The sequence below is a fragment of the Mercenaria mercenaria genome, chromosome 6 (genome assembly GCF_021730395.1).
Source record: "Mercenaria mercenaria strain notata chromosome 6, MADL_Memer_1, whole genome shotgun sequence".
NCBI lineage: Eukaryota > Metazoa > Mollusca > Bivalvia > Venerida > Veneridae > Mercenaria > Mercenaria mercenaria.
This window is the reverse complement of record NC_069366.1, coordinates 23,618,979-23,644,106: the sequence shown is the minus strand read 5'-3', so window position 1 is coordinate 23,644,106 and position 25,128 is coordinate 23,618,979. Positions and strand designations below refer to the sequence as shown.

General features: G+C 35.3%; 1 protein-coding gene across 1 annotated transcript in view; it reads left to right on the top strand.

Moving 5' to 3' along the window:
- The window catches only part of LOC123549408 (fibropellin-1-like), a 59,978-nt gene that overhangs the window by 29,098 nt on the left and 5,752 nt on the right, over window positions 1–25,128 (top strand). Inside the window, exons 7-17 of the mRNA XM_053546708.1 lie at window positions 1,094–1,170; window positions 1,642–1,850; window positions 5,985–6,098; window positions 9,388–9,501; window positions 10,092–10,205; window positions 11,884–11,997; window positions 18,108–18,221; window positions 20,979–21,092; window positions 22,242–22,352; window positions 22,659–22,772; window positions 24,769–24,879. Of these exons, the coding sequence (XP_053402683.1) occupies window positions 1,094–1,170; window positions 1,642–1,850; window positions 5,985–6,098; window positions 9,388–9,501; window positions 10,092–10,205; window positions 11,884–11,997; window positions 18,108–18,221; window positions 20,979–21,092; window positions 22,242–22,352; window positions 22,659–22,772; window positions 24,769–24,879 (1,306 nt within the window). The remainder of the gene's footprint in view (window positions 1–1,093; window positions 1,171–1,641; window positions 1,851–5,984; window positions 6,099–9,387; window positions 9,502–10,091; window positions 10,206–11,883; window positions 11,998–18,107; window positions 18,222–20,978; window positions 21,093–22,241; window positions 22,353–22,658; window positions 22,773–24,768; window positions 24,880–25,128) is intronic.

The following is a 25,128-nucleotide window of genomic DNA, read 5'->3' as shown; positions in this document are numbered from 1 at the left end:
TATTAAATTTTTTATAAGTCACCTTGATCACATTTTTTATACAAATGTCAGGTTTTAATTCAATTACACAAATATAATTTTGATTATGTCACATACCTTAATATGCCTTTGAAGAGTAGATAGTGAGCAATTTTCTCCATGAAAGATATTGCTTTACGTAAAACAGAAATTATGTGTAATGGATATATGTTAAACATGCAAAAAGTAATAGTGAAAAACGCCATTTTTTTGCACATCCTGTCGAAATCAATATACAGTATATACATACGCTTGTGAAAGTTACAGAAAATGGTCTCATGCATTCCATTGTCATATACGCGCTCATGAAAATATAAATGAGCCGTGCCATGAGAAAACCAACAAAGTGGCTTTGCAACCAGCATGGATCCAGACCAGCCTGCACATCCGCGCAGTCTGGTCAGGATCCATGCTGTTCGCTTTCAAAGCCTATTGCAATTAGAGAACCTGCTAGCGAACAGCCTGTGCGCAGGCATGTCTGGATTCAAGCTGGTCGCACACGCGCAGTCTGGTCTGGATCCAAGCTGGTCGCAAACCCACTATGTTGGTTTTCTCATGGCACGGCTCAAATATTGTCTTACTTTCTGAGATGCCTACCATATTAACCCTTACCCTCCTAAATTTTTAAAATAGACTGGTCTATTATTCATTTTGGGCATCTTATTATTCAAAGGGTTGTTCACTGAAAATTTACTGACTGAATAGCGAACAGTGTAGACCATAATCAGCGTGGTATGCACTAGTTGCAAAGGCAAAATCACTTGCCGCCAGCAGACTAAAGGTTAAGAAAAGGCAAGCAAATCTTATATAATATCATCATAATATATAAGTAAATTATATAAAAATATTACTGGGGACAATAGTCTTTGACCAGAATCAGCAACTATTTCCCTATATCAAGTATTTTTGTCAGGGGCCACTGGTACAATACTGTGATATAATGTCTTTGACTTGTAAAATCACGCCTTTGAAAAGGCGGAAAGGATTTTTATAGCAAACCGATGAGTACATACGGGTGAGAAAATGTATCTAAAATTCTTATTTTATTAAAAATACATTTTAAAAATAATTTCAGATGGATGAAAAACTCCGAAATAGTGAAAATAGTGAAATGTCTGCAACGTACAGTCGAACAGTTGTGGAAGAGATGCGGTACGTACACATATGCGAGAGTTGCGGCGAGTGTTAGGGAGTTTTTTTTTGTGAGTGTGGGTGGATGGGTTTGGTGGGGGGATTCATAGCGTTATCATGAGGCATATAATTGGCAATCATTGATAAGCCCCAACAGAAATAGTTAATCTAAATCAGAATGTCATTTAAAACATCAACCAGGGCAACTTAAACTGTATTTCTAGCTCAGTGGTTAGTGCAAGTGGATGGTTGTGGATTCAAACCCCACTGAAGGCTGGATTTTTATATAAAATACTAGTCTTTGAGAAATGACTTTAAATCTAGGTCATATGCAGAGTGCTTTACACCTTGCATTCTTAAAAGACCTAGTTACAGTTCACGTAAATATTTCATAAAAAAATAATTAAAAAAGCGTTGAATTAACTTCAGTCATTATGCATCTGCTTTCCTTTTTCACAAGAATAAATCTTTATTTTGTATTTTCTATCAAAGCAAAGGGAGTGTAATTTTTGTGTTCGTATTGTTCTACGAAACAACTATAATGGTCCCGGAGGACAATGGGAGCCCTACCACGACAACAGGGACTCCAGGTGGTGGTGAAGCGGTTGACCCTGGACCAAGCTTTGACATTGATATAGACCTGGATTTTATCATGGAACGTATCAAGGAAATTCCTGATCTGGAAACTCCCAAAGTTTCAGGTAACGTCACTGAGTTTTCATAACGATGGAGACATAGCATTGATGAAGAAATCAAGTTTTTTTTTTTGAAAGTTTTAAATAATTCTGAAACATACAGGTAAAGGTAGATAAAATCGAATTCATAATAGAATTTATGCATTCATTTGATTGAAATATTATTTTCAACCTGTTATCATTATATAGTTGGTTCCTGTAAAGAAAATTGTTAGCTCACCTCTAAGGCTCATTTTGTCGATGAATGTCCATCCGTTCGCATTTAGTTTGTTTACACTCAAGCATTCACAATTTTAAGGCAATCTTGATCAAACCTGGTCACAATGTTTTTGGTCACAAGACCTCGGTTGAGTATTATTATGGGCTAGATCGGATCAGTATGTCTAGAGTTATGTGCCCTTCATTAACAAAATTTTTGCTATATTTCACTTTGTTCACATTCTAACATTTCATTTCTTCACCCATTCTTATTAGCTGACCTGAGTCAAAGGCTCATGGTGAGATTTTTTGACCGCTCAATGTCCGTCGTCGGTCGTCCGTCATGCGTGGTCCGTGGTCAGTCGTCCGTCGTCCGTCGTCCGTCGTCCGTCCGTAAACATTTTCTAAAAAAAATCTTCTTGAAACCCACTGGGCAGAATTACACCAAATTTCACAGGAATGTTCCTTGGGTGGCCCCCTTTCAAAATTATTAAAAAAATTGAATTCTATGCAGAACTCAGATTGCCATGGTAACCGGAAGGAAAAATCTTCTTGTCCAAAACCGCACGGCGTAGAGCCTTGATATTTGGCATGTGACATCATCTAATGGTCCTCGATGAAGTTTGTTCAAATTGTGTCCCTGGAGTGAAAAAGGCCCCTCCCCAGGGGTCACAAGTTTTACATAGACTTATATAGGAAAACAATTTAAAAATATTCTTGTCTAAAACCAAAAGACCTAAATCCTTTGATATTTCGTATGTAGCATTGTTAAAAATTGTTATAACCCTGGGGTGAAAAGAGGCCCTGCCCCGGAAGGTCTCAAGCTTTACATAGAGACTTATATAGGAAAAAACTTTAAAAATCTTCTTGCCTGAAACTGCAAGGCCTATTGCCTTGTGGTCCTAAAATTGTCCAAATTATGCCCCTTTGGTGAAAAGAGGCCCTGCCCTGGGGGTCCCAAATTTAACATAACTTATATAGGGAAAACATCTTTTTGTCTCAAAGTTCAAGGCCTAGGTCTTTGATATTGCCTAACGGATCTCTGACAGTATTGTTCAGATTATGCCCCTGGGGTTAAAAGCGGCCCGCCCTGGGAGTCACTTGTTATACGAGTAATATAGGAATAAATACTTGAAAAATTATCAGATCATATTTCCTAGAGTGTTTAATTATGATTACCTGATGACCCCAAGCGATTAGGGGTCACCTGACTGTGACCTTGACCTACTGACCTACTTCTTTGTTTAAGATACAGCCTTGAAATTTGGATGACATATACAGTTTTGCACACCGATCTTAAAACTGACTTTCAGTGACCATGAATGTGACCTACTGACCTACTTTCTAATGTTTTAGCATCAGTTTGCCATTTTAAATATGTGGCTCATATTACTCAGGTGAGCAATTCAGGGTTATCATGACCCCCTTGTCATATTTACAAAGAATGTGTATGACCTTAAGGTCTTTGATAAGTTTGATTATGAGCAAAATCGAACTGGTAGGACCAGAGTTATGTGCCCTTAATTCACAAAAAAATACTATATTTTACGTTGTTTACACTCTAGCACCTTCATGTCTTCACCAATCCAAAACATATTTACATAGTATATGTATTGCCATAAGATCTTGGATGAGATTAATTTTGAACAAAATCAGATCAGTAGGACCAGAGTTATGGGCTCCTGATTTTGCAAAAATCCCTATATTTTACTTTGTTTACACTATAACACCTTCATTCCTTGAGCATCTCAGATGAGTTCGATTATGAGTGAAATCTGGCCATTAGGACTAGAGTTACTCGCCCTTGATTTTACAGAAATTGCTGTATTTTTCCGTGTTTACACTCAAGCAACTTCATTTCTCCACCAATCCAAATGATATTTACATAGAATGTGTATGATTTGAAGATCTTCGATGAGTTCCAAGAGCTAAATCAGTTTAATAGGACCAGAGTTATGTGCCCTTGAATTACAAAAATTGTTATATTTCACATTGTTTTGCATTTTTCTTTCTTCACCAGTCCTAGTCATGTGTATGTGATTGATTGGAAAGGTTCAAGTATATGGTCTCAGATTATCAGGGAAGATAACTCTGGGCTGATTTTATTTCAAATTACCTCCCTTTGTCTTATTTAAAATGAACATATTTTGGTAACTACTTGCATTATTGGTTCCAAATTTCATTTATGTGATCAAATGGACCCAGACAATTAGGTTAGAGAACTCCGGAGTGAAATTTTGACAAAAGACCTCCCTATATTTTAATTTGAATGCATATTTCTCAGTAACTTCTGACAAGACTGATTTGAAATTTCAACAGTGTCATCAGGGTACTCAGATAATCAAATTAGAAACCTCGTAAAACCTTGATAACAATATACTCGCCATAGGTCACACATTACAAAATCTGCTATGTAGATTGCATGTAACCTGTACATGGTTTGTATAGAACTTGAGCAATGCTGTTTGAAAACAGTCCATGCTAAAGCAAGTTACATTAATTCCTTGATGACAGGTCATATGTTTAAAAAAGTTGCACAATACATTTAAAACAGTTCAACATTCACTATAACTCTGTTTCGATTTTTGATAGTTTTATGCCCCTTTTTTACTTAAAAAGTTTGGTTGAAAATTTATTTAAAGTTCAATATATCGGATACTATCAAAGGTATTGACTTGAAACTTCATTACTATCAACACCTACACCAAGGACGTCAATCCTCATAACTATGTTTTCATTTATGACAGACTTATACCCCTTTTTTAACTTAGAAATTTTGTTTTCGAGTTAAAAGCTCCAATATTATTTTAAATATCACTTGTGCTGTACACTTTTTATATAAAATTACAAGTGGCACTCACTTGTTCCAGTTCTTTGTTTCCCTACTTGAAGAATGCATGTGCACGTCTTTACTCCAACAAGTGTAACTCTTAACAAAAATTATAGACTTGGAAACCAGTATGCTATATTAAAGATAGCTAATAGTCATGTATTTTCAGACATTCCTGAAATTCACTGTATTTAGGCATAATATGGTAAATCAAAAGAATCTTTGACAATTCGGATAGGTCTTTGACATTAGCAATTACCTCAATACATATAAAAGATCTTTGACATTGGCACCAAACTCTTTATTGTGACTGTGCTGTACAGTCCAGAAAAATACTTAAAATTCAAACTGTGACACATACTTTTTATCACGCCAAAATTTATCACACAGTTCTAATGAACAACATAGACACCAAAGGTCGAAAGTAGAAGATAAGTTTTAACTCCACACCACTGCCTTCATATTGAATGATAACTGGTATTTCCCCACACTCTGCAAATGGTAAAACATGCAGTATACAAGCATGTCTATTCCCAGTCCGTTTGTTTATATGTATGTCATATGATATACCACTGACACAAATATCACTCAGGTGTGAGGTATAGGGCCATCTTGGCCCTCTTGTTGTATGTAATCAATAGATTTATATTTAATATTAAAAAAAAAATTATACTGAGTAACTCGGTAGTCTTCTAAATTAGAGTTATTCTGCTTTTTATTGTTTAAGGTGCGTTTTGTGTAGAATAATTGGTGTTAGTATTTCTTGGCGTATGACACCAATATTTACTAGCTGTTCATAAATGTTTGCATTGAATTTAATTGTGATCAAACCAATCGTAAGTTATTTATATATAAGTCATTTTCGTTTTTGTTTAAAAGCATTATTTTACAAATTTTTAAATTGTTTTGACGTTCTGAACTTCAACTATATGAAGTTAGAATACCAGGATATTTGCATTCCTTAATTGAAAGTAAGATGGCCTATGGCTTACTAAAAGATTTTTCGTTAAAAAAGAAACAATACTTTTAAAAGTTCAGTAAGTAATAAAGTTGAACATACTTTTTCCGCAATGAGTTTTTCCTGTTACATCTTTTTTCTACTTTGTATTTAGATGTGAACGAATGTGAATCAAATCCATGTAACAACGGTGGCACGTGCGTAGATGGTGTCAATAAATTTATTTGCACGTGTGCGCCAGGTTTTACAGGAGATACTTGTGACGAAGGTAAGTATATGCATGTGTGTTTTGATTTTAAATGGACCTCTGACAATGATGAATGAAATCTGTTTATCTTTAAGAGCGCATAAAATATCTTCTAAACAGAAAATGTAATAATTATATTTGGTACAACTTTCAATTGTGTAATGCATTAATGGAATTTATGTTTTGTATTGGTCGCTGTTCTAAACTGTATAAGAGGTCAGGAGTCACTTTTCGACTCGACTATTTTATTTTATTTAAATAATAGAGCTTTTGTTGTCAACCTTTCTTCCTTGACGTCATTGACGTCTGCGTCGGTGTCCAAGTCACATTTTTCAAAATTATGCCCTTTTTTACTTAGAATGTTTGGCATATAGGCAGATTTCTCAGAAACGACTTGACTGACTGCTTTCAAAATCTTGCAAGTCTGTCGTGCAGGTTTATAACTACTGCTTCCATTGCATTACACAGAATGTTTCATAACTCTGACTTACACTTGGACAGAACTATATATGGTCCTTTTCCACATAGAGATTTTAGTGTAAGTTTAGATGTAAGCAGGTTTCTTAGGAACTATTGTTATATAAGTCTCATATGAAAGGTTTATAACTTTTGTTTACACTTTTTATACGCCCGTCTCTGAAAGAGCAGGGGCGTATTATGTGAACAGCCGTGACGGGCGGGCGGCGGGTGGGTGGTCGGCTTCCAAAAGCATGTCCGCTCTCTAAGTCAATAGTTTTCATCCGATCTTCACCACATTTGGTGACAATGTTTGTGGGCATACATTCGATAACCAGCAAAATCGCGCTAGGCACTCTTGAGTTATGGCCCTTGAATTACTCAAAATCTGCAAATTTAGCGTTGTCCGCCATCTAAGTCAAACAGTTTTCATCCGATCTTCACCAAACTTAGTGACAATATTTGTGGGCATAATATCTCGACCAAGTTCGATAACCAGCCAAATCGCCTTATGCACTCTTGGGTTACGGCCCTTGAATTACTCGAAATCTGCAAATGTAGCCTTGTCCGCCCTCTAAGTCAAATAGTTTTCATCCGATCTTCACTAAACTTGGTGACAATGTTTATGGGCATAATATCTTGACCAAGTTAGATAACCAGCCAACCTACCACAGGCAGCTTTGGATTATGGCCCTTGAATTACTTGAAGAAAAAACAACTGCAAATTTATACTTGTCCGCTCTCTAAGTCGAGCAGTTTTCATCCGATCTTCGACAGATTTGCAGATAATGTTTGTTGGCATAATATTTCAGCCAAGTTCGATAAGCAGCCAAATCGCCTCTGACACTCTTGGATTATTATTATTATTATATTATTATTATACCAGACACATATCAGACACAGGCTTGTCCGGCTAACTTAGCCTAGCTCGTTGCGAATAGACAGCCTGGTTCTTTAACGTGCCCAGTGTATAGCACTGATACACGCAAGGATTGCCTGGGTTCCTGACCAGTACACCTCTATTTGAGTGGGAAACACTGAAAAGTGTTTCTGAAAATTCCCGAGTAGCTGCCGGGGATCGAACCCCCGACCTCGGGATTGGAAGGCCAGTGTGCAAACCACTGTGCAAACACTGACACTTGAATAACTTAAAATCTGCGAATTTTGCCTTGTCCGCTCTTTAAGTCGAACAGTTTTCATCCGATCTTCACCAAACTTGCTGACAATGTTTGTGGGCATAATATCTCAGCCAAGTTCGATAACCAGCCAACTCGCCCCAGGCACTCTTGGATTATGGCCCTTGAATTAGGCCAAGTTCGATGACGGGCGTATTTTGTGACAGTCTACCACTCTTGTTCTAAAGTATGCCCCATTTTGAAATAGAAAATTTACTAAAGATTTGCATGTAAGCATGCTTTTTAGAACCTACTTGACCAGCTGTTTTGAAACACTGCACGAATCTTTGACATCACTTAGAAATGTTGATGAGCATTTTATACATGTAAGCAGGTTCTTAGGAACTATTTCTTGAATGTTTTCAAACTATTTCTAACCGAGTTTTCAGTTTTCATTTTATTTGGCTGTTTTTCATATTTTTCATCCTGCTAAATAGATCTTAAAATCATGTTGAATGTTTGACCGGGTGAAACTTTTGTCCAGATTGAAATATGCCTAGTTGTTACGAATCAAAATTTTTTCTTAAAAAAAAATGACAACAACAGTTTCTATTTAGCTGATGTCATTCGAAAGTTATTTTCTGTTGCTTTTCTATAACTTTTATTGAAAGAAAATTCTTTAAATTTAGAAATCACCACTTTTGTTCTTACATGTTTAAAATGGTCGAATTCCCCCAAGGTTGTCTTATCATGAAAATAAAACTCTTTTTCCGCCCTTGCGATTATGCAATCAACACTTTTGTTCTCATGTGTTTTAAGTGGTCGAATTCCCCCAAGGTTGTCTTATCATGAAAATAAAAATCTTTTTCCGCCCTTGCGATTATGCAATCAACACTTTTGTTCTCATGTGTTTTAAGTGGTCGAATTCCCCCAAGGTTGTCTTATAATGAAAATAAAAATCTTTTTCCGCCCTTGCGATTATGCAATCAACACTTTCGTTCTCATGTGTTTTAAGTGGTCGAATTCCCCCAAGGTTGTCTTATCATGAAAATAAAACTCCTTTTCCGCCCTTGCGATTATGTAAGCTGTCAAACAAAGGTTTTACCATGTCCACCAGAATCCAAAAATAAGCTGACTAATTTTGTTACAGCAGAACTGCCCATTTATCAACATTTTTGTCTTCAATGAAGTATGTAAACATCTAATGGTAATTAAATTAACACACATTTCAGTATTTAGAGTAACATACATTTAGTAAGATTATTCATTATCACTGATATTCATATATAATGGTTTAATTTTTGTATCTAATTTAATAATATCGCCTCTTTGTTCTGTAAGTGTGTGCGTCCGTGCGTGCGTGCGTGTGAGAGGGGGTGGGGTGTCGGGGTCGGGGAGGGTAGTATTTATTGTCGCTTTCAAAGAGTGTTATTGTTAAGATGTAAATAACCATATAAAAATGGATAAAACAGAAAACAGAAGCAATGGAATATATAAAAGTCTTCAATAAATATTATCCTAGTTGGCATTCTATATTTATTTCATAAAGTGCTTTACTTCGACGTTATGTTATATATTAACTGCGTGACTGACGTTTCTTGCATATATCAGATTACATTTGTATTTTCATAAATAGATAATGATAATGCGTATTAGTCAGGAGTTTAGTTATGTTTGCTTAAAAAGGAAAACATGTCTGGAGGTGTGGCTATCAATATAAAACTAATTGTTTGTTACAGGCATTGACGAGTGTAATTCTAACCCATGTCAATATAATGGAGTCTGTGAAGATAAAATAAACGGTTATACGTGCACATGTGTGGCGGGAATAGCAGGGGACAATTGTGAAATAAGTGAGTACAAAACGTTTCTGCTATACTGTAATTATACTCCAGTCGTGCTAAAGGATTTCATATTTGTATGCAAGAATTCAGCTGAAGGTTTTAAGATCGTTCCATTTGTACACGAAAGTTGCCCTTCTAGGGTCTTTTTACTCCTGTCAGTATCAGACAATCTGTCTTAAACTATTAAATATTTAAAAATAACACCATTTGACATTGTTAGAGCTTGATTTAGCAGATTTCATATGAGCCGCACCATGAGAAAAACAACGTAGTGGCTTTGCGACCAGCATGGATCCAGACCAGCCTGCGCATCCGCGCAGTCTGGTCAGGATCCATACTGTTCGCTAACAGTTTCTCTAATTGCGATAGGGTTTGAAAGCGAACAGCATGGATCCTTGCCAGACTGCGCGGATGCGCAGGCTGTTCTGGATCCATGCTGATTGCAAAGCCACTATGTTGGTTTTCTCATGGAGCGGCTCATATACTTATGTGATTGCGACATGCGCTCAGTTTCAAAAAAGTGTAAGAGTTGGCACAGTGACATCATTTCGTGCGCTGATTCTTTAAACATGGCAAGTTACACACGAAACTTTTTTCAGATATAGATGACTGTGAATCAGATCCATGCAAGAACGGCGGCACGTGCACAGATGAAGTCAGTGACTACACGTGTGGATGTATGCCTGGATATACGGACAAGAACTGTGAAACAAGTATGGATAAACTAATACTTTTTCATGTTCTGCCATTTCTTTCTTTGATTTACACATTTTATATATCATAAAACCATAACGTTCTTTTTATAAAACAGTAATTTCAAATTCCATATAGTAAATCGTTTCTGTATGTTATACTGGAATATAAAAGTTAAGAATTATATTCAAATTGCACCGAGGCTGAGATTTATAGAGCCATTACAAACTAGTGACTACGTTTTCCCCCCTAAAAAACTTTATGAAAATCATTCTGATATTACAGGTATAATACAGCTTTACTTCCAAATATATATGATTGGTTTAGTATGTTTTCATGACTTCATCTGCTAACTTATTCAGTCAACCTGCAACCTAAATTCAAAATAATGTTGTGAAAAAACATATATTCAGGTATAGTAGTCGCAAATTGACCGCGATGGTTGACCTTAGGCTGATTATTCATATCGATTATTTCATTGTAGAAATCAAGGGTGGTTAGGGTGGCCGTTTATATTTATATGGAATTCGTTTGTAATCAGTGCAGTATCAAAGTATATATACTTACATTTGATCAGTTAAAACTTTCCAATACACTAATTTATATTTACACAAACTTATTTTTCCTCTTTCTCGTGCAGCTCGTGTTTAACGTACACTCCTTTTCAATAATAGGTTGTGCCTTATTATGTATTATAATGCAAAGGTCAACCATCGGGGTCAAGTTGCGTCCACTATAGAGCCTAAATTGTCCACCTGAAAAGTTGTATATTACCGGTATTATAAGAATGATTTTCATGAAGTTTTTGTGTGCGAATCTAGTATCTAGTTTCAAATTGACAGTGACATATATTAGGACAAGACAATATGTGTTATGTCTTAACATTTTATTAAATTACTGAAGCAATATGTACCGAAATAAGTGTATTTATTTAAATTTCAATCACATTTTTTTTCAACAGTGTAAGATAGTTATTCACCTATATTTTTGAAACTATGTTGAAAAGAGATTGACTGAATACGTTTGCAGACGAAGTTGTCAAACACACATTTATTCAGGAAAGGCCTAAATTGTCCAACCGAAAACTTGTATTACAGCTGTATATTACCTGTATTTTAAAAATGATTTTCATGAAGTTTTCATGGGTGAAAAAAGTAGGTCACTAGGTCGTGGTGGGCCTTTAAGAGGCGTCATTGCACATAGTAAATAGGTTAAACAAGCAAAAGATGTTCGATTGCTCATTAGATGGTTATTTATCACTTTTAAATATAATATGTAAATTCTGAAAGTGTGCAGCAACATGTAAATTGTATGAACATTGCAATGTAAAAAAATATTTTGACACCATAATTGAGCCATGCCATGGGAAAACCAACATAGTGGCTTTGCGACCAGCATGGATCCAGACCAGCCTGCACATCCTGGTCAGGATCCATGCTGTTCGCTAACAGTTTCTCTAATTGCAATAGGCTTTGAAAGCGAACAGCATGGATCCTGACCAGACTGCGCGAATGCGCAGGCTGGTCTGGATCCATGCTGGTCGCAAAGCCACTATGTTGGTTTTCTCATGGCACGGCTCATTATATTCACAGGTATGAAATCTGAAACTCTTAGTATCATGAATACTGGGAATAGATAATTCTGGAACTAATAGAGTGGTAGTAAGCAGTACATGTTGTTATACCATTTATTTGACAGATATCAATGAGTGCGAATCCAACCCCTGTAAAAACGCAGGTACATGCACAGACGGAATTAATAAATACACTTGTGAATGTAAACCTGGTTACACTGGAGACAACTGTCAAATAGGTAATTCCATCTGAAATGTTTGTTTTAAGATACATTCATTATTTACAAAGTTTTATCTATCACACTTCTGTAACCCTGTTATGCAGCACAGCAATTCAGCTGACACAGTAGTCAACTGTACATGACACATGTGATATATCAGTTGTGAACTCATCTGAACACGAGGTGCTCAAGGTGAGCTATTCTCAAGCCCTGTATCCGACGTCAGTATTCGGTTGTCAACAATTTCACTTAACGGTCTAGAGGACGGTCATGATTTTGGTGCATTTTTTTCGGAATGTTAGCCTCAATGAAATCTCAAACGGGTTGGTTAAAAATTTATCCTAGATATTAAGCATACAAACATTCTGTCCAAGTCTAATGTCAAATGAAGATGAATTAGAAAATGTCGCATTTTGAGTGTAAACAAGGTCTGTCTTTTTTATCTAGTGACCTAGCTTTTGACCTAGGCAGTCCAGTTTCAAATTTTACCACCTAGATTTCTTGGAGACAAACATTCTGACAAAATTAAATAAAGATCAAGTAGAAATGTGGCTTCTAAAGTGTTTCTAGTTTTGTTGTTGTTGTTTGGTCTTGTAATCTAGGTTAAAAGATAACATAGAGAAAAACATTCTGAAAATTTCTGTGAAGACCTAATGGAAATTATTTTCTCAAGAAAGTTCGTAAGGTATTTCCATGATTTAAATTTTATCTGATGGCAGGTGTTTACCTTTAGTAATCCAGGTTTGAGCAAATATATCACAAAAACTAACACTCTAACGTACAAAGATTTATGATGATCAAATCGAAAATGGGGTCTCTACAGGTGAACAAGGTTTTTGTCTGGTGTGACTTTGTGATCTAATTTAAGACCTTTAAACTTGACCAACGTTTTAATAACACAAAGAAAGAAATGTTCCTTTAATGATTCTATACCAAAATTTGTTCAAATTATTCCAGTTTGTCGAAAGCATGACTCCCAGAGGGGTTAGTAACATTTTACGCCCCCAACCATTTATGTGGGGTCATATAGCATTGCTGATGACCGAACGTATGTCGTACGTCGCACGCTATTTTACACATAGGCAATTTCGAGATACATGTTGATGTGCATGCAGCTATTTAAATTATGAGTAACTGACGTCCATGTATGTTTTTACTACAGTGATTAAAAGATTTAAATTACATTTTTCCCCGTTTAATTTTTAGAGAATTTATAATCGTAAAATACATAAAAAATCGAATTATCATCAACAAAAATGACGAAAAATGTAACGTTACGCGTAACAAGATGTTAGTATGGCAGTCGGTTTTTTGACGATAAATCTGTCAATTTTAAAGATATCTGGACAAAATAACTAGCAGACGACATTGAATTTTGCCGCGCATCATTCAATGCGTTTATTTTACGTCATTTCCGTATTTACTCGCTTAAACAAAACCTTGACGGCTTTTTCTACAAGCGTTACGCTCGTCATCCTGGTGCGTATTTATTCAATTATACTGTAATAATTTATCGGAAAAAATACCAAAACTTATACTATCATAAAATGCATACATTAACAATTATGTACATGTTTAAATCAATAATCATTAACAAGTATTAAACTACTACGGTATATTTTAAAAAATTACATACTGAAAATGTTACGTCAAAAAGTCCATTTCAAAAGTGAGTTTCCCCATTTTATGCGAGTTATTATTGAAAGTTGGCATTGATCTTTATAGATGGCTAAAAGTGCATTGTATGAACTTTCTAAAGATATCTGACTTATCTTGTTAGTATAAAACTTTCATGAACTATCATTCTGTGAAAATATTACATCGTTTACAGTAAAGCTGCAAATATTAGATTGCATAACGTTACGTCGTATAATTTCACTTTGCTGTACATAAAAATGCAACGTCTTTGATGATTTTATTAGCTCGATTTCCATTAAATAACTTTAAAGTATTTGGTTCATTTTACAAATTTGTGACGCATATTATAGATCTTTATTATCTTTCTTCTATATTTTCAGTATCTTCGAAATAATTTATTCTGAACATTGTGCCTAGAAGTAAACTTAAAGTATGAACGTCTCATCTATGATAATTTGAACAAATCAATTTTACATTTAAATCTAAGGTCCAGTCAAAAAAATAATGTTCTGTAAGAAAATTGTACTGGACCTATAAAGAAAGAGAAAATTGCATGGCAAGCGTCAGTTTATTTGATGTGCCACGAAAATGGAAGTATTTTTAAATTACTTTCTCAACGAATTTATATTACATATTCCTACAGACCTACCATATATGAACTAATCAAATGTTCTGTTTCCCGTTTAGTTTTTCATAAAAACCAGTGTTTTTAGTGGTAATTTACAGGTCTATATGAATGCATTACATTCGAGGCATTGTAATACCGTGATAACATTAAGGCGATCAGTTAGCGTACGAAGTTGAAATAAATAAAAGTAATACTTTTTATCTACACTTAAGTTAGGACAATTTCATTTTGCATTTTCGCTCGGAGTCGATTTTACATGATTTTATCATATCATATACGCATATGCATTTATGTATCATAATTATACAGCTTTCAAAGTAGAACAGTCACTCTTGGATACTTTTCTAATATAATAAATCAAAGAGGGGAAAATTATACTTTATGTTCTAATGAGCACACAAAAAGAATAAAAATCATTAGGCACAGTCATGGTGTCTTAATTGATAAATTTCAAATGAAAAGAAGTCTGCTTCGTCCGCAGTCCCTCACTCACATGGTCACACAATAACTGCTCCCTCGCTCCCTCACGTAGGTCATTTTGCTGGTTTTTGATGTTATACAGCAGTAATTCGGTCAAAAATATGCTTCCGCAGTGTAGCGTAGTCGTTAAGATCCCTAATAAATGGAGTTTTTTTTTTCATTTTAGCGCATTTGCGCGTAATCCCGGAAAAAAAAGATACCTTTCATTATTGTTTTTTTTTTCTTTTTAACTTTTTATTACTCTAAAAACGAAAGTACGGTGTTTATTCTGCGGATCGCTTTCTGGAATGCGGCAATATGAGGGTACTTATCTTCAGCTGACTTGTATTCAACTGCAAACTTATCAACACCCTTTTTTCTTTTTCGTTTTCTTAAAACATATTCATAAATGTCTTTTTGGAAATAGGTCTATAACGGAGTAAAAAACTAGAAACTGTATCAAAAAGGACCTGAAGCAGCTGAATTGTATATTAAATTTCTTTCATAAGTATATAACCTAGATTAATGTATGCTTTGACATACTTATCTTTATATATCATTCCATTGTGGTATATTTCGTTTGCTAATATAAAATTCGAAAAAGTTCGTACACAGCTTAGTGTCCGAATTTTAACTATAGCTGTCCAATTTTTAGTGTTTCGTTTATTTTCGCTCTATTTTTTCCGAATAAATATGCAAGTTGTGTATTATTTACTGCGGTAATAATAATAGGTATAAATGAATATACATAACAAATAATGAAACGCAACATTCAATCGACCATTCAATCCATCCGCGTGTCTTTTTGCAGTCGAATAGCCGATGAGTATGCAAGAATTCATGACCAGTTGGTAATTATTTACTCGATCATTCATTTAGTCAGCCTGAAAGATTTGTTTCTTCAGTATGTTCGTTTATCTGTCTGTCTTACTAGAGATTATGTCGGTCAGTATCTATACGTAGTTGATATACAAATGTTATGAATTTTGTCAATGATTACTCTATCTTATTGATATTTACACAAATGAAGTGTGATACCCTCTTCCCACATCCCCCACCCCACCCTTGTCTGAGCATTGCGGAGAGGCGAGAGTGGTACCGCCAAAAGAAAAAAAAGCCGGAAACAAACGGCCACTTGAACAGAAACGTGAACGCTAGATGCAGAACTGTGACTAGTATCGGATGTGAAGTTTCAAGGCTTTCCGCACAAATATAAAATATAAAAAGCTGATTTGACATTTTGATGCTTTACATGTGTTTTGAATAGATATAAAGAAATCATCAAACTTTGATACCGAACTATGTTTTTTTCCTGCTTATAATACGCGGTCTTTAATAAAGACAATAAACATAATTTAATCGATAACGCAGTTATTATTAATTTATTATGATAGTGCACACAATGTCTATAGATCTAGGTAAGTTTGTCGAAAGCACTGAGATTATTAAACTTTTTTTAACATTTTATTTCATTTTGAGCACGAAACATTTTTCATTTGTAGTGTCGCACATGATGTGAATAAAAAAGCTGTTATTTAAACGGTACTTAAGCTGGTTGAGAACTGGTTATAGGGCCTAAATAATTTCTTTATGAAATAATAACTTTCCAATCGTTTTTTAACGTAGGATAACACGTCTTTTGATTTCGTATGCATAAGAATATATGAGCCGCGCCACGAGAAAAACAAACATAGTGCGGTTGCAATCAGCATGGATCCAGACCAGCCTGCGCATCAGGATCCATTCTGTTCGCTAACAGTTTCTCTAATTTCAATAGGCCTTGAAAGCAAAGCGTATGGATCCCGACCAGACTGAGCGGAGGTGCAGGCTGGTCTGGATCCATGCTGGTCGCAAACGCACTATGCTGGTTTTCTCATGGCACAGTTCATACTGATTGATATATTGTTTCGCATAAGAAAGAAAAATTAGGGTTATTCTATGATAAATCACACTTGCGAATTTGTTATTTCGATTCTAATAAGACATACTAGTATTAACAGTGTTAGAAAAAAATGGTAACTACGTTTTACGACCGTGCTACGCACCAGGATCGGATGACATCACTGCACGCGCAGGATTATCGCAAAATAACCGTTGTCTGATTTTCTTCTATTTGTAGGGTTATTTGTTGGTCGTGTTAGAATTAAATTTTTGGTGTTTTTTTTAAACAAAAGTCAGAGTACAAAACTGAATTTAGCATGAAAAAAGTTTTAAATCCACAGGACCTGTTATATTCTTAAATGCATAAATTTTTTCTAAAATTAACTGCTTTACGGTTTAATGAAAATAGTTTTTTTCAAATATTTTCGTGCGACAGCACTGCCTCTTTGTGGGTTATAATCATCCTGATCACTGTTGATGCTAGGTTTGTTAACGTCCGGAGGTTGATATAAATGTTTGCGATCAACACGGTACAACATGATAAAATTAATTGCAGATTAAAATGCATATATATTATTTAATTTGAAGAAACGGGCGGTAATAATTAATGATAAAAAACAATAACAATGTGTTCAAAGCAATAACTGTAAATTACGATACCATTAAAGAATATGCAGATTTATCTCAACGCATTTTTGCTATTTATTTTCTCAATTAGTAATTTGTACGTCGAACTGACGTCAAAATGACGTTACGCATTTGTGCAAAATAGCGTGCGACGTACGATATATGTCCGTACGTGCCGATTTTTTTTGTGTCCAATTCCACCCACACCATTTATCTGATATGCTTTCACACATGAGCAAGCTAGATGTGCAGAGTTTTTCTGTGACTATTTTTACCACAGTTATGGCCCGTTGATAGTTTTGCTGACAAATCTTGCGTGTCCAACTCCTCCCACACTATCAGCCTGATTTGTTTCAAACGTTCATAGAAGAGCAAGTTTGATATATTAATGACAGTAGAGTAAGGAATCATATCTGTGAATAGATTTACAGCAGTTATGGCACTTAGGTTTTGCTATATAGAGAATGGCGCAATATGTGGGGGCATCAATGTCATATGGACACAATTCTAGTTTCATATATGTATATAGTATTTTCTTTATGCATTTTGAGGAAACTATAAATGTCTTCTTGCAAGAAAACGCTGACCCAATTACAAAATAATTCTACAGATATTTTTTGAGCTCGACCCTCTTCCAAAATTGTTTAAGCAATCTATGACACTCATATGAGCTATCTCATGCCACCAAGGCTTTCTTGATTGAGGTGCACACAGAGATGAATATTTACCACCATAAAATTAATAACAGATATTTAATCCATGCAACATGATCCATGTTGAATTTCTACGGTTATAATTTGATTAGGCTTGATAGATATCTTTGAGACAGTCTCACCATATTACACCATTTTACGAACTAGTGACAACTCGCATAAATGTGAATAAATTCTTTCAGATATTAATGACTGCGAAACAGATCCATGCAAGAACGGTGGCACGTGCACAGATGAAGTCAATGACTACACATGTGACTGTATGCCAGGCTATACGGACAAGAACTGTTCAACAAGTACTGTTATTCTTTTGACATTTAGTCCCTTGGTTTTATTTCTATATAATAATGATAATAATAATAATTATTATTATTATTATCATCATCATTATCATTATATCTTACAAATCTGTAATTTGGGTATTTAATTATTTTGAGAGTCAAATTTCAGCAGATTTACACAGCCAGCTGAAATTCCTCACTCCGTATGCCACTATGCACATTTGTATACATCCGCTCGCTCTTTTGAAGCTGCAGTTTCCTTTTTTTTATTTAAAAGGCCTCGAGTATATAAGTAACCTTTAATTAAGTTAAATTTGATAGAAAAACTTAAAATTACTTGCTTCTTCCTGCTAAGGATATAGATAGAGAATATTAGGTTACTGTCTGATAAATTTAAATTTATTAGGCGAGTTGAAGAAAATATATTAGGCGAGGCTGTGCCGAGCCTTATATTTTTTCGTAGACGAGCCTAATAAATTAAAAATTTTCAGACAGTAATCTAATATTCTATTTATCCTACCTGTTCAGAAAATAGGGAAAAGTCGTTGGAAAGAGCAACAGCGTGCAGACTTGACGTCATATACGACGTTTGCAAGTGCAATTCTATTTGTGGATAAAATTGAAAAATTGCAATAACTTTTTTGTTTCTGGATAAAAACCTTTGATATTACCACTTATTTTCTTAGTTGGAACATTACCAATACAATGATAACGGTTTCTATGAAAAATTCGGAAAAAAGGTGTTTTCAAAATTTCCGGCTGAAGTGCTGTAAAAGTGAAAAATAGCAATAACATTTTTGTTTCTGGATAAAAACCTATAATTTGACCACTCATTTTCTAAGTTCAAGCATTTCCAATACAATGGTGACGGTTTCAATGCAAAATTTTGATAAAATATGTGATTTCAAAAATTCCCGCAAAAGTGATATCTTGACACTGACTAGATAAAGCAAAGTTTATTAGGCAAGCCGATTTTATGCTATATCTTGTATGAGGGTAGGATAAAATTCTTTCTTATCACATGCTTGACGTTGCGGGAGTGTTATAAAGCCATTACATAAAATGATAATAAAACTTTGACGTCGACGTCGTTTATGGTATAGGAGGTATCGAAAGTTTAAATAAGTTGTTCTGCCCAAGTGACCCTTTGTGTCTGAAAAAAAGAGGGGAGCATGTATTTTTCCTTTAAATGCCGCCATTATGTTGTGAAGTTGCGACTTAAATTCAAACGAAAAGAAGCATTTTACAAATTGTAGTCAAATGGCCTTGTAACTTAGAAAATTCAGTCACAAAAATGTTGTTTTAGACATATATGTGAACACATATTGTAGGATTCTTTTGTAGGGATAATACACGTTTTTTTGTGTATTAACGTCTGCAGAAGCCCGCGGGATTGTTTGTGACCGAGACCGAAGGTCGAGGTCACAAACATTTCCCAAGGGCTTCTGTCGCTATTCTTGCATAAAAAAAACATTACACGACGACTAAATGCATTGTTTTCATATGTGATGACTTGACGATTCCGGTACATTTTTTATTTACCATTCTTGTTGTTCTTGGAAACGGTAAACATGTTTTAAATATCCATAACCGGGGCACACATAACAACAACACTACTAAAAGCGTGATTTGAAGGTTTTTGAGCATCTTATTTTTATTTTGAGTTATTACAAACGTTACATTACACATAATTTTGCATATAACTTAAAAATTTAATAAACAGGAACACAATTATTTGAAGAATAACAACTTTACATTCGAATTATTTTGAGTACGAACAAACAGAGTACGGATGAGTACGAAGCTAGTGACTAGCTTTCGAGGTTTATTATATGAATTCTGCGAACAATCAGGTAAAAACAAACCGATTGATACTAACAAAAGTCATTAATATAATACCTAAAAACGGGCAATAGCACAAGTTACACGCGATACTTATTTATTCACAGTTATTTACAATAACTGAACAGACGCTTTGTAAAGGGAGTAAACTCTAAGAGAAGCTAGTGCGTACATTGATGGGGGCAGTACGTTTGGGATTGGAAACTGATACAGCTAAACATACTATGGATTACATTGTGTCTATAATGCTACAAGAAGAGGTTATTATGGAAGAAACAAGATGCAGATGCCAAATATCAGTCTGCGTAGAAATACATACATACGTCCCTGGCAAAGCATTTCAAAAGTAAAAATCATGTATTAACAGCACGTGAATTGCCTTGTTTGCACACGATTTTTCTCCCGTTTATACATGGGCGGATCCAGTGAAAAAAGTAGTTTTTATGCAAGAATATATGTAAATGCATTAAAAATGAAAAATGTTTCAGCAATTTGCAAAGAAGTAAAAAAAACAACAAATAATACTAATTATCATTAGTTTTTGAGAAACCATTGAAAAGAACAAAAGAATTTCATGTAAGATCAATTAGTTATCTTTAGAAATGTAATTTTAAAACGTGTTGACAATTGGCTTCTTTCTCACATATCGTAACAAAATGAGGCATATAGTGGGTAAAAATGTTTCAGTTTAGAACACCTTATGATATTCAAACGCCTGTAAAATATAGCTAGTGCAAATTGCCACAACGGTCCACATTCGATAGAATAAACATGCATTATTATCATTGCGTGCATTGCTTGCTATCTCAAAGACAGAGAAATCAGAGAATGACAATTAGTTACTGTACGCCTAAAAACTTTTAACAACTCCTTTAGACACCACATCTTTCTGTAGTAACAGTACGTATTATTGCAAAATCTATTTGACAGATATCAATGAGTGTGAATCCAACCCCTGTGAAAACGGTGGTACATGCACAGATGACATTAATAAATACACGTGTGAATGTGAAGCTGGGTACACTGGAGACAACTGTCAAACAGGTACAATTCCTATCTGAAATATTTTTTGCCCTAATTATTTTTTAACTTTGGGTAGTGGGACATTTAAATATACAATTGATCATATGTGGTCTGTGACGTGCATATCTAAAAATCTACTTGACCTTACAAAATTAATAGGACTGTAAATAAACATATAGAGTTTGGCACCTAAGGTTTTCTTTTGGACTTTCATTCAGTATGACCAGAGTTACGACCCTTGGCAGTCAAAATATGCGTTAGAAGGGCCTAAACGACTGTGTCGCGTGTATCCCAAAAAGTATTTGAAGTAGAATCATGAAACTGTAGGATTGTTGTTCATCATATGAAGTTGTGAGCTTAGGATTTCATCCTGCAATACCAGAGTTATGACCCTTGACCCATTAAGAATATGTATTAGAAATCTAAACGTTAACCTCGCATTTAGCTTGAAATGTATGTTACCTGAAGTCGTTAAACGTTTTAAGAATGTTGTTTAGTATGATCAGCATGTAAAGGTCTGTACCTGCCTCGCCCCTATTCCTACTCTATTTCCCTCTCTATAAATAAAACAGTTTTACTCTTTTGTTTTCTTTTATCTTGTATTTTGATGATGTTAGATTGTATCCATACCCCAACCCCTGAGGATTCACACCCACAATCTAAGGTAATATGAAAGTCTATTTAGCCTTGCATTGCCAAGAAGTATCATATAACCTTACAGTGACGGGAAGTGGGGGTACCATTGTCCTTTGGACACATCTAGTTTTTCTGTTGACAAATATTCATTTTAAAAATCCGTTAAGTTAGAGTACGTCCAATAAAATCTGTAGGTGGGGCACAAAAACTATAGTGTTAAAATTAAATTTGCACACCAGTGTTGTAATTTCGCCTTAGATTTTTTGTTGTGTGTGTGGGGGGTGGGGGTGGGGGGTGGGGGGGACAGAACCGATTTGGTCATTGTGCTGTGAAAACTAAAAACCACACACACACACACGAATAGCTGTTTGATTACAAAAAAATACATGGACACCTTTGTTTAGCTTCATGACATTTTTTGTTTGCATATTTTTTGTTTAATGACTCACATGTCACCTCTATGCCACCTTAGCTTTCACTTTTATGATACAAGCAAACATTTGCATGATCCCAACCCCAGTTGTTTCACTCCAGACATAGACGAATGTTCCTCTGATCCATGTGTAAATGGTGACTGCACGGATGGGGTGAATGAGTACACGTGTTCATGTCAGGTGGGCTGGACGGGAATAAACTGTGATCAAAGTAAGTATATGAAAGCTAACTATAATTTTATATTTCCTAAAAAACTGTTTTTCCATAACACAACACGATATAAACTCGGCTACGGACCAGTAAATACTATTAATGCTGTAGTGAGACAAATATGTTTTGTAAATTTTAGTAATGTTAAACTGAATACACGAATCTTTCGAGTTGGTTTTGTTCCCCATTTTCGCCTAAATGTTAAATTCTGTAAAATGCAAATCACACGCAAAGCTATAGCAACAATCATATGACATTTAAGCTTGAGAAATGAATAGACTCTATCTTCCAATGCGTTTATTGCAGACGTAAATGATTGTGCCGGAAATCCATGTAAGAATGGGGCGACATGCATAGATGAAGTGAATAGTTATAGATGCACGTGTGTCGCTGGCTGGACAGGACCTAACTGTGATTCAAGTGAGTCTGTGTACTAGTCAGTCCGGACGTATTTGTAAAGTATGATTGAACTGAGTTGGTGGGTTTGTTGTGGAATGTGCTGCTTGGCGCTTTGCCTTAATTGATCTGGTGTATAGTAATAAAGATTTGTCCGTATAAATTCCTCGTGTGTGTAATAAATTATTCTATGAACTTGTATACTCATTGATCTCCGGTATAGAAAAATTAAGTGCTACAAAGTTATGGGTCATAACAAAGCAATAATGGTGCATTGAGCACACATATGATTCGGTAGGTTACGTTTACCGTGCATTTTGTAAGCATTACTTGGGTAGGATAATTATATATACAGTATCCTATTTTTGCAAAATGTGAGGAATTAAGAGCGAGGGATTCTGCACAATTAACTAGTCAAAACTCCAAAGTGTTGACTTTTGCCATCATGACAAATCCAAGATGGTTCCCCATTGTGTTCCTTTTATGTGTTTGTTTTGTCCTCATATTTCGTACTTTTTTACTCTTTATATACTAGTATATATGTCCGTTATTTAACTAGCTATACATACTCCTTCGTAAGGTTTTGTTTTAAGGTGCTACGTTCTATTTCCATGAATCCATTTATCCCTGTCAAGCTCACCTCAACTTTGTCCACAGTGAGATGTTTGTATAGTTGGATGGCCGTGCGTCTGTCGTCCATCGTCCGCGGTCCTGTGTCAACATTTTAAATTAAACGTCTTTTCCTCTAAAACCGTTTAGCAGAAGTTGATACAACTTGGTCTTGTCGTTTCTTTGATAGTTCTCTTCTCTACCAAATTGTGCAAAAAATCCATCGCATGCAGAATTCTTGTAGTTATTGCACCCAAAAGGAAATTTTGAAAAACATCTTCTTCATCTAAATCGCAAGGCCTAAATCTTAGATATTTAGTGTGAAGCATTGTCTAGAAGTGTTCTGCCAAAGATTGACCTGGGGTAAAAAATGACCCCTTACGTTGATTTACCATTTGTCGTTATATAAAACAATCTTCTTGGCCTAAATCTTAGATATTTGGCAGTGGTCCTCTACCGATCTGGTTGAAATCATTATTAGACCTTTAAAATCCTTCTTGCCTAAAACCAAATTGCGTTGAATTTAACGTCTTTTTCAACAATTTTTCAGTCATATAAACGACGGTATATTGCGTTGAGCTTATTTGGCACGAGGCATTGTATAGTAATTTTCTACCAATAGTACTCAAAGCACGGCCATGTGGCTAAAATTGGCTCGACCCGTTGGTTCACTACTTTTACAGAGACTTGTATAAGAAAAACTTTAAAAAATACTTTTGTATGAAGTTGCAAGATCCAGAGCTTAACCATTTGTCATGTAGCTTAGTCTATTTGTCCGCTTCCAAATTCGTTCCGGTCAAAAGGCCCCGCCTATGTGGGTCACTTATCTTACATAGACTTGTACTGGAAACATTTAAAGCTCTTCTTGTCTGAAACCTAAGGGCATGGAACAAAGACATTTTACATATTGCATTGGGTAGAAGTCGTCTACAAAGAAATCATGTACTCATTTGTGTCAGTTAAGCGACATAGTGTCACAGTAGTCCTCTTGTCATGCGTCTGTCTTTGAATGCTTATTCATTTGGTATTATTGTATTCATTTCCGCCAAGAATAGCTAGTCTTTAAACTTTTCTAGAACGTCTTCTCGGTGTATGTTATTGCAGACGGCTTGATCTATTGAGTGCCTGCTTCCGTGGCCACTGGTAAATGTCGCTGACTTCTACTAACTTGTCCCTCACCGATGTGGATTCGAGTCTCACTCAGGGCGTTGAATCCTTCATGAGGGAGGCCTCAAGCTGGCTTACGAAAGTCGGTATCTCTACTCAGGTGCCCACCCGTGATGAAATTTAGCACGGTGGGTTCTTCTACAATTGAAAGCTGGAACGTCGCCATACGACCTATAATTATATCGGATTTACTTTAAACCCAACAAAAACAAAACCAACAAAAATGTATTTCTCCTAACTTCAGATATAAATGAATGTGCCTCTAATCCATGTGAAAATGGCGCATGTAGAGATGCTGTGAACAGTTACACTTGCGATTGCGAGGCGGGATGGACAGGAAAACACTGTGATGAAAGTATGTGTGATTAAAATATACACTGACATAAGGATCCATAGATATATATCTTCTCAGATATTTTTTGTTATTCGTTAATTCATCACTTTAAAAATACTTCTGTATGAAGGTGCAAGACCTAGAGTTATTCGTTAATTCATCACTAAAAATACTTTTGTATGAAGGTGCAAGACCTAGAGTTTAACCATTTGTTTTGTAGCTTAGTCTAGTGGTCTGCTTCCAAGTTGTCCCGGTCAAAAAAGGCTCCGC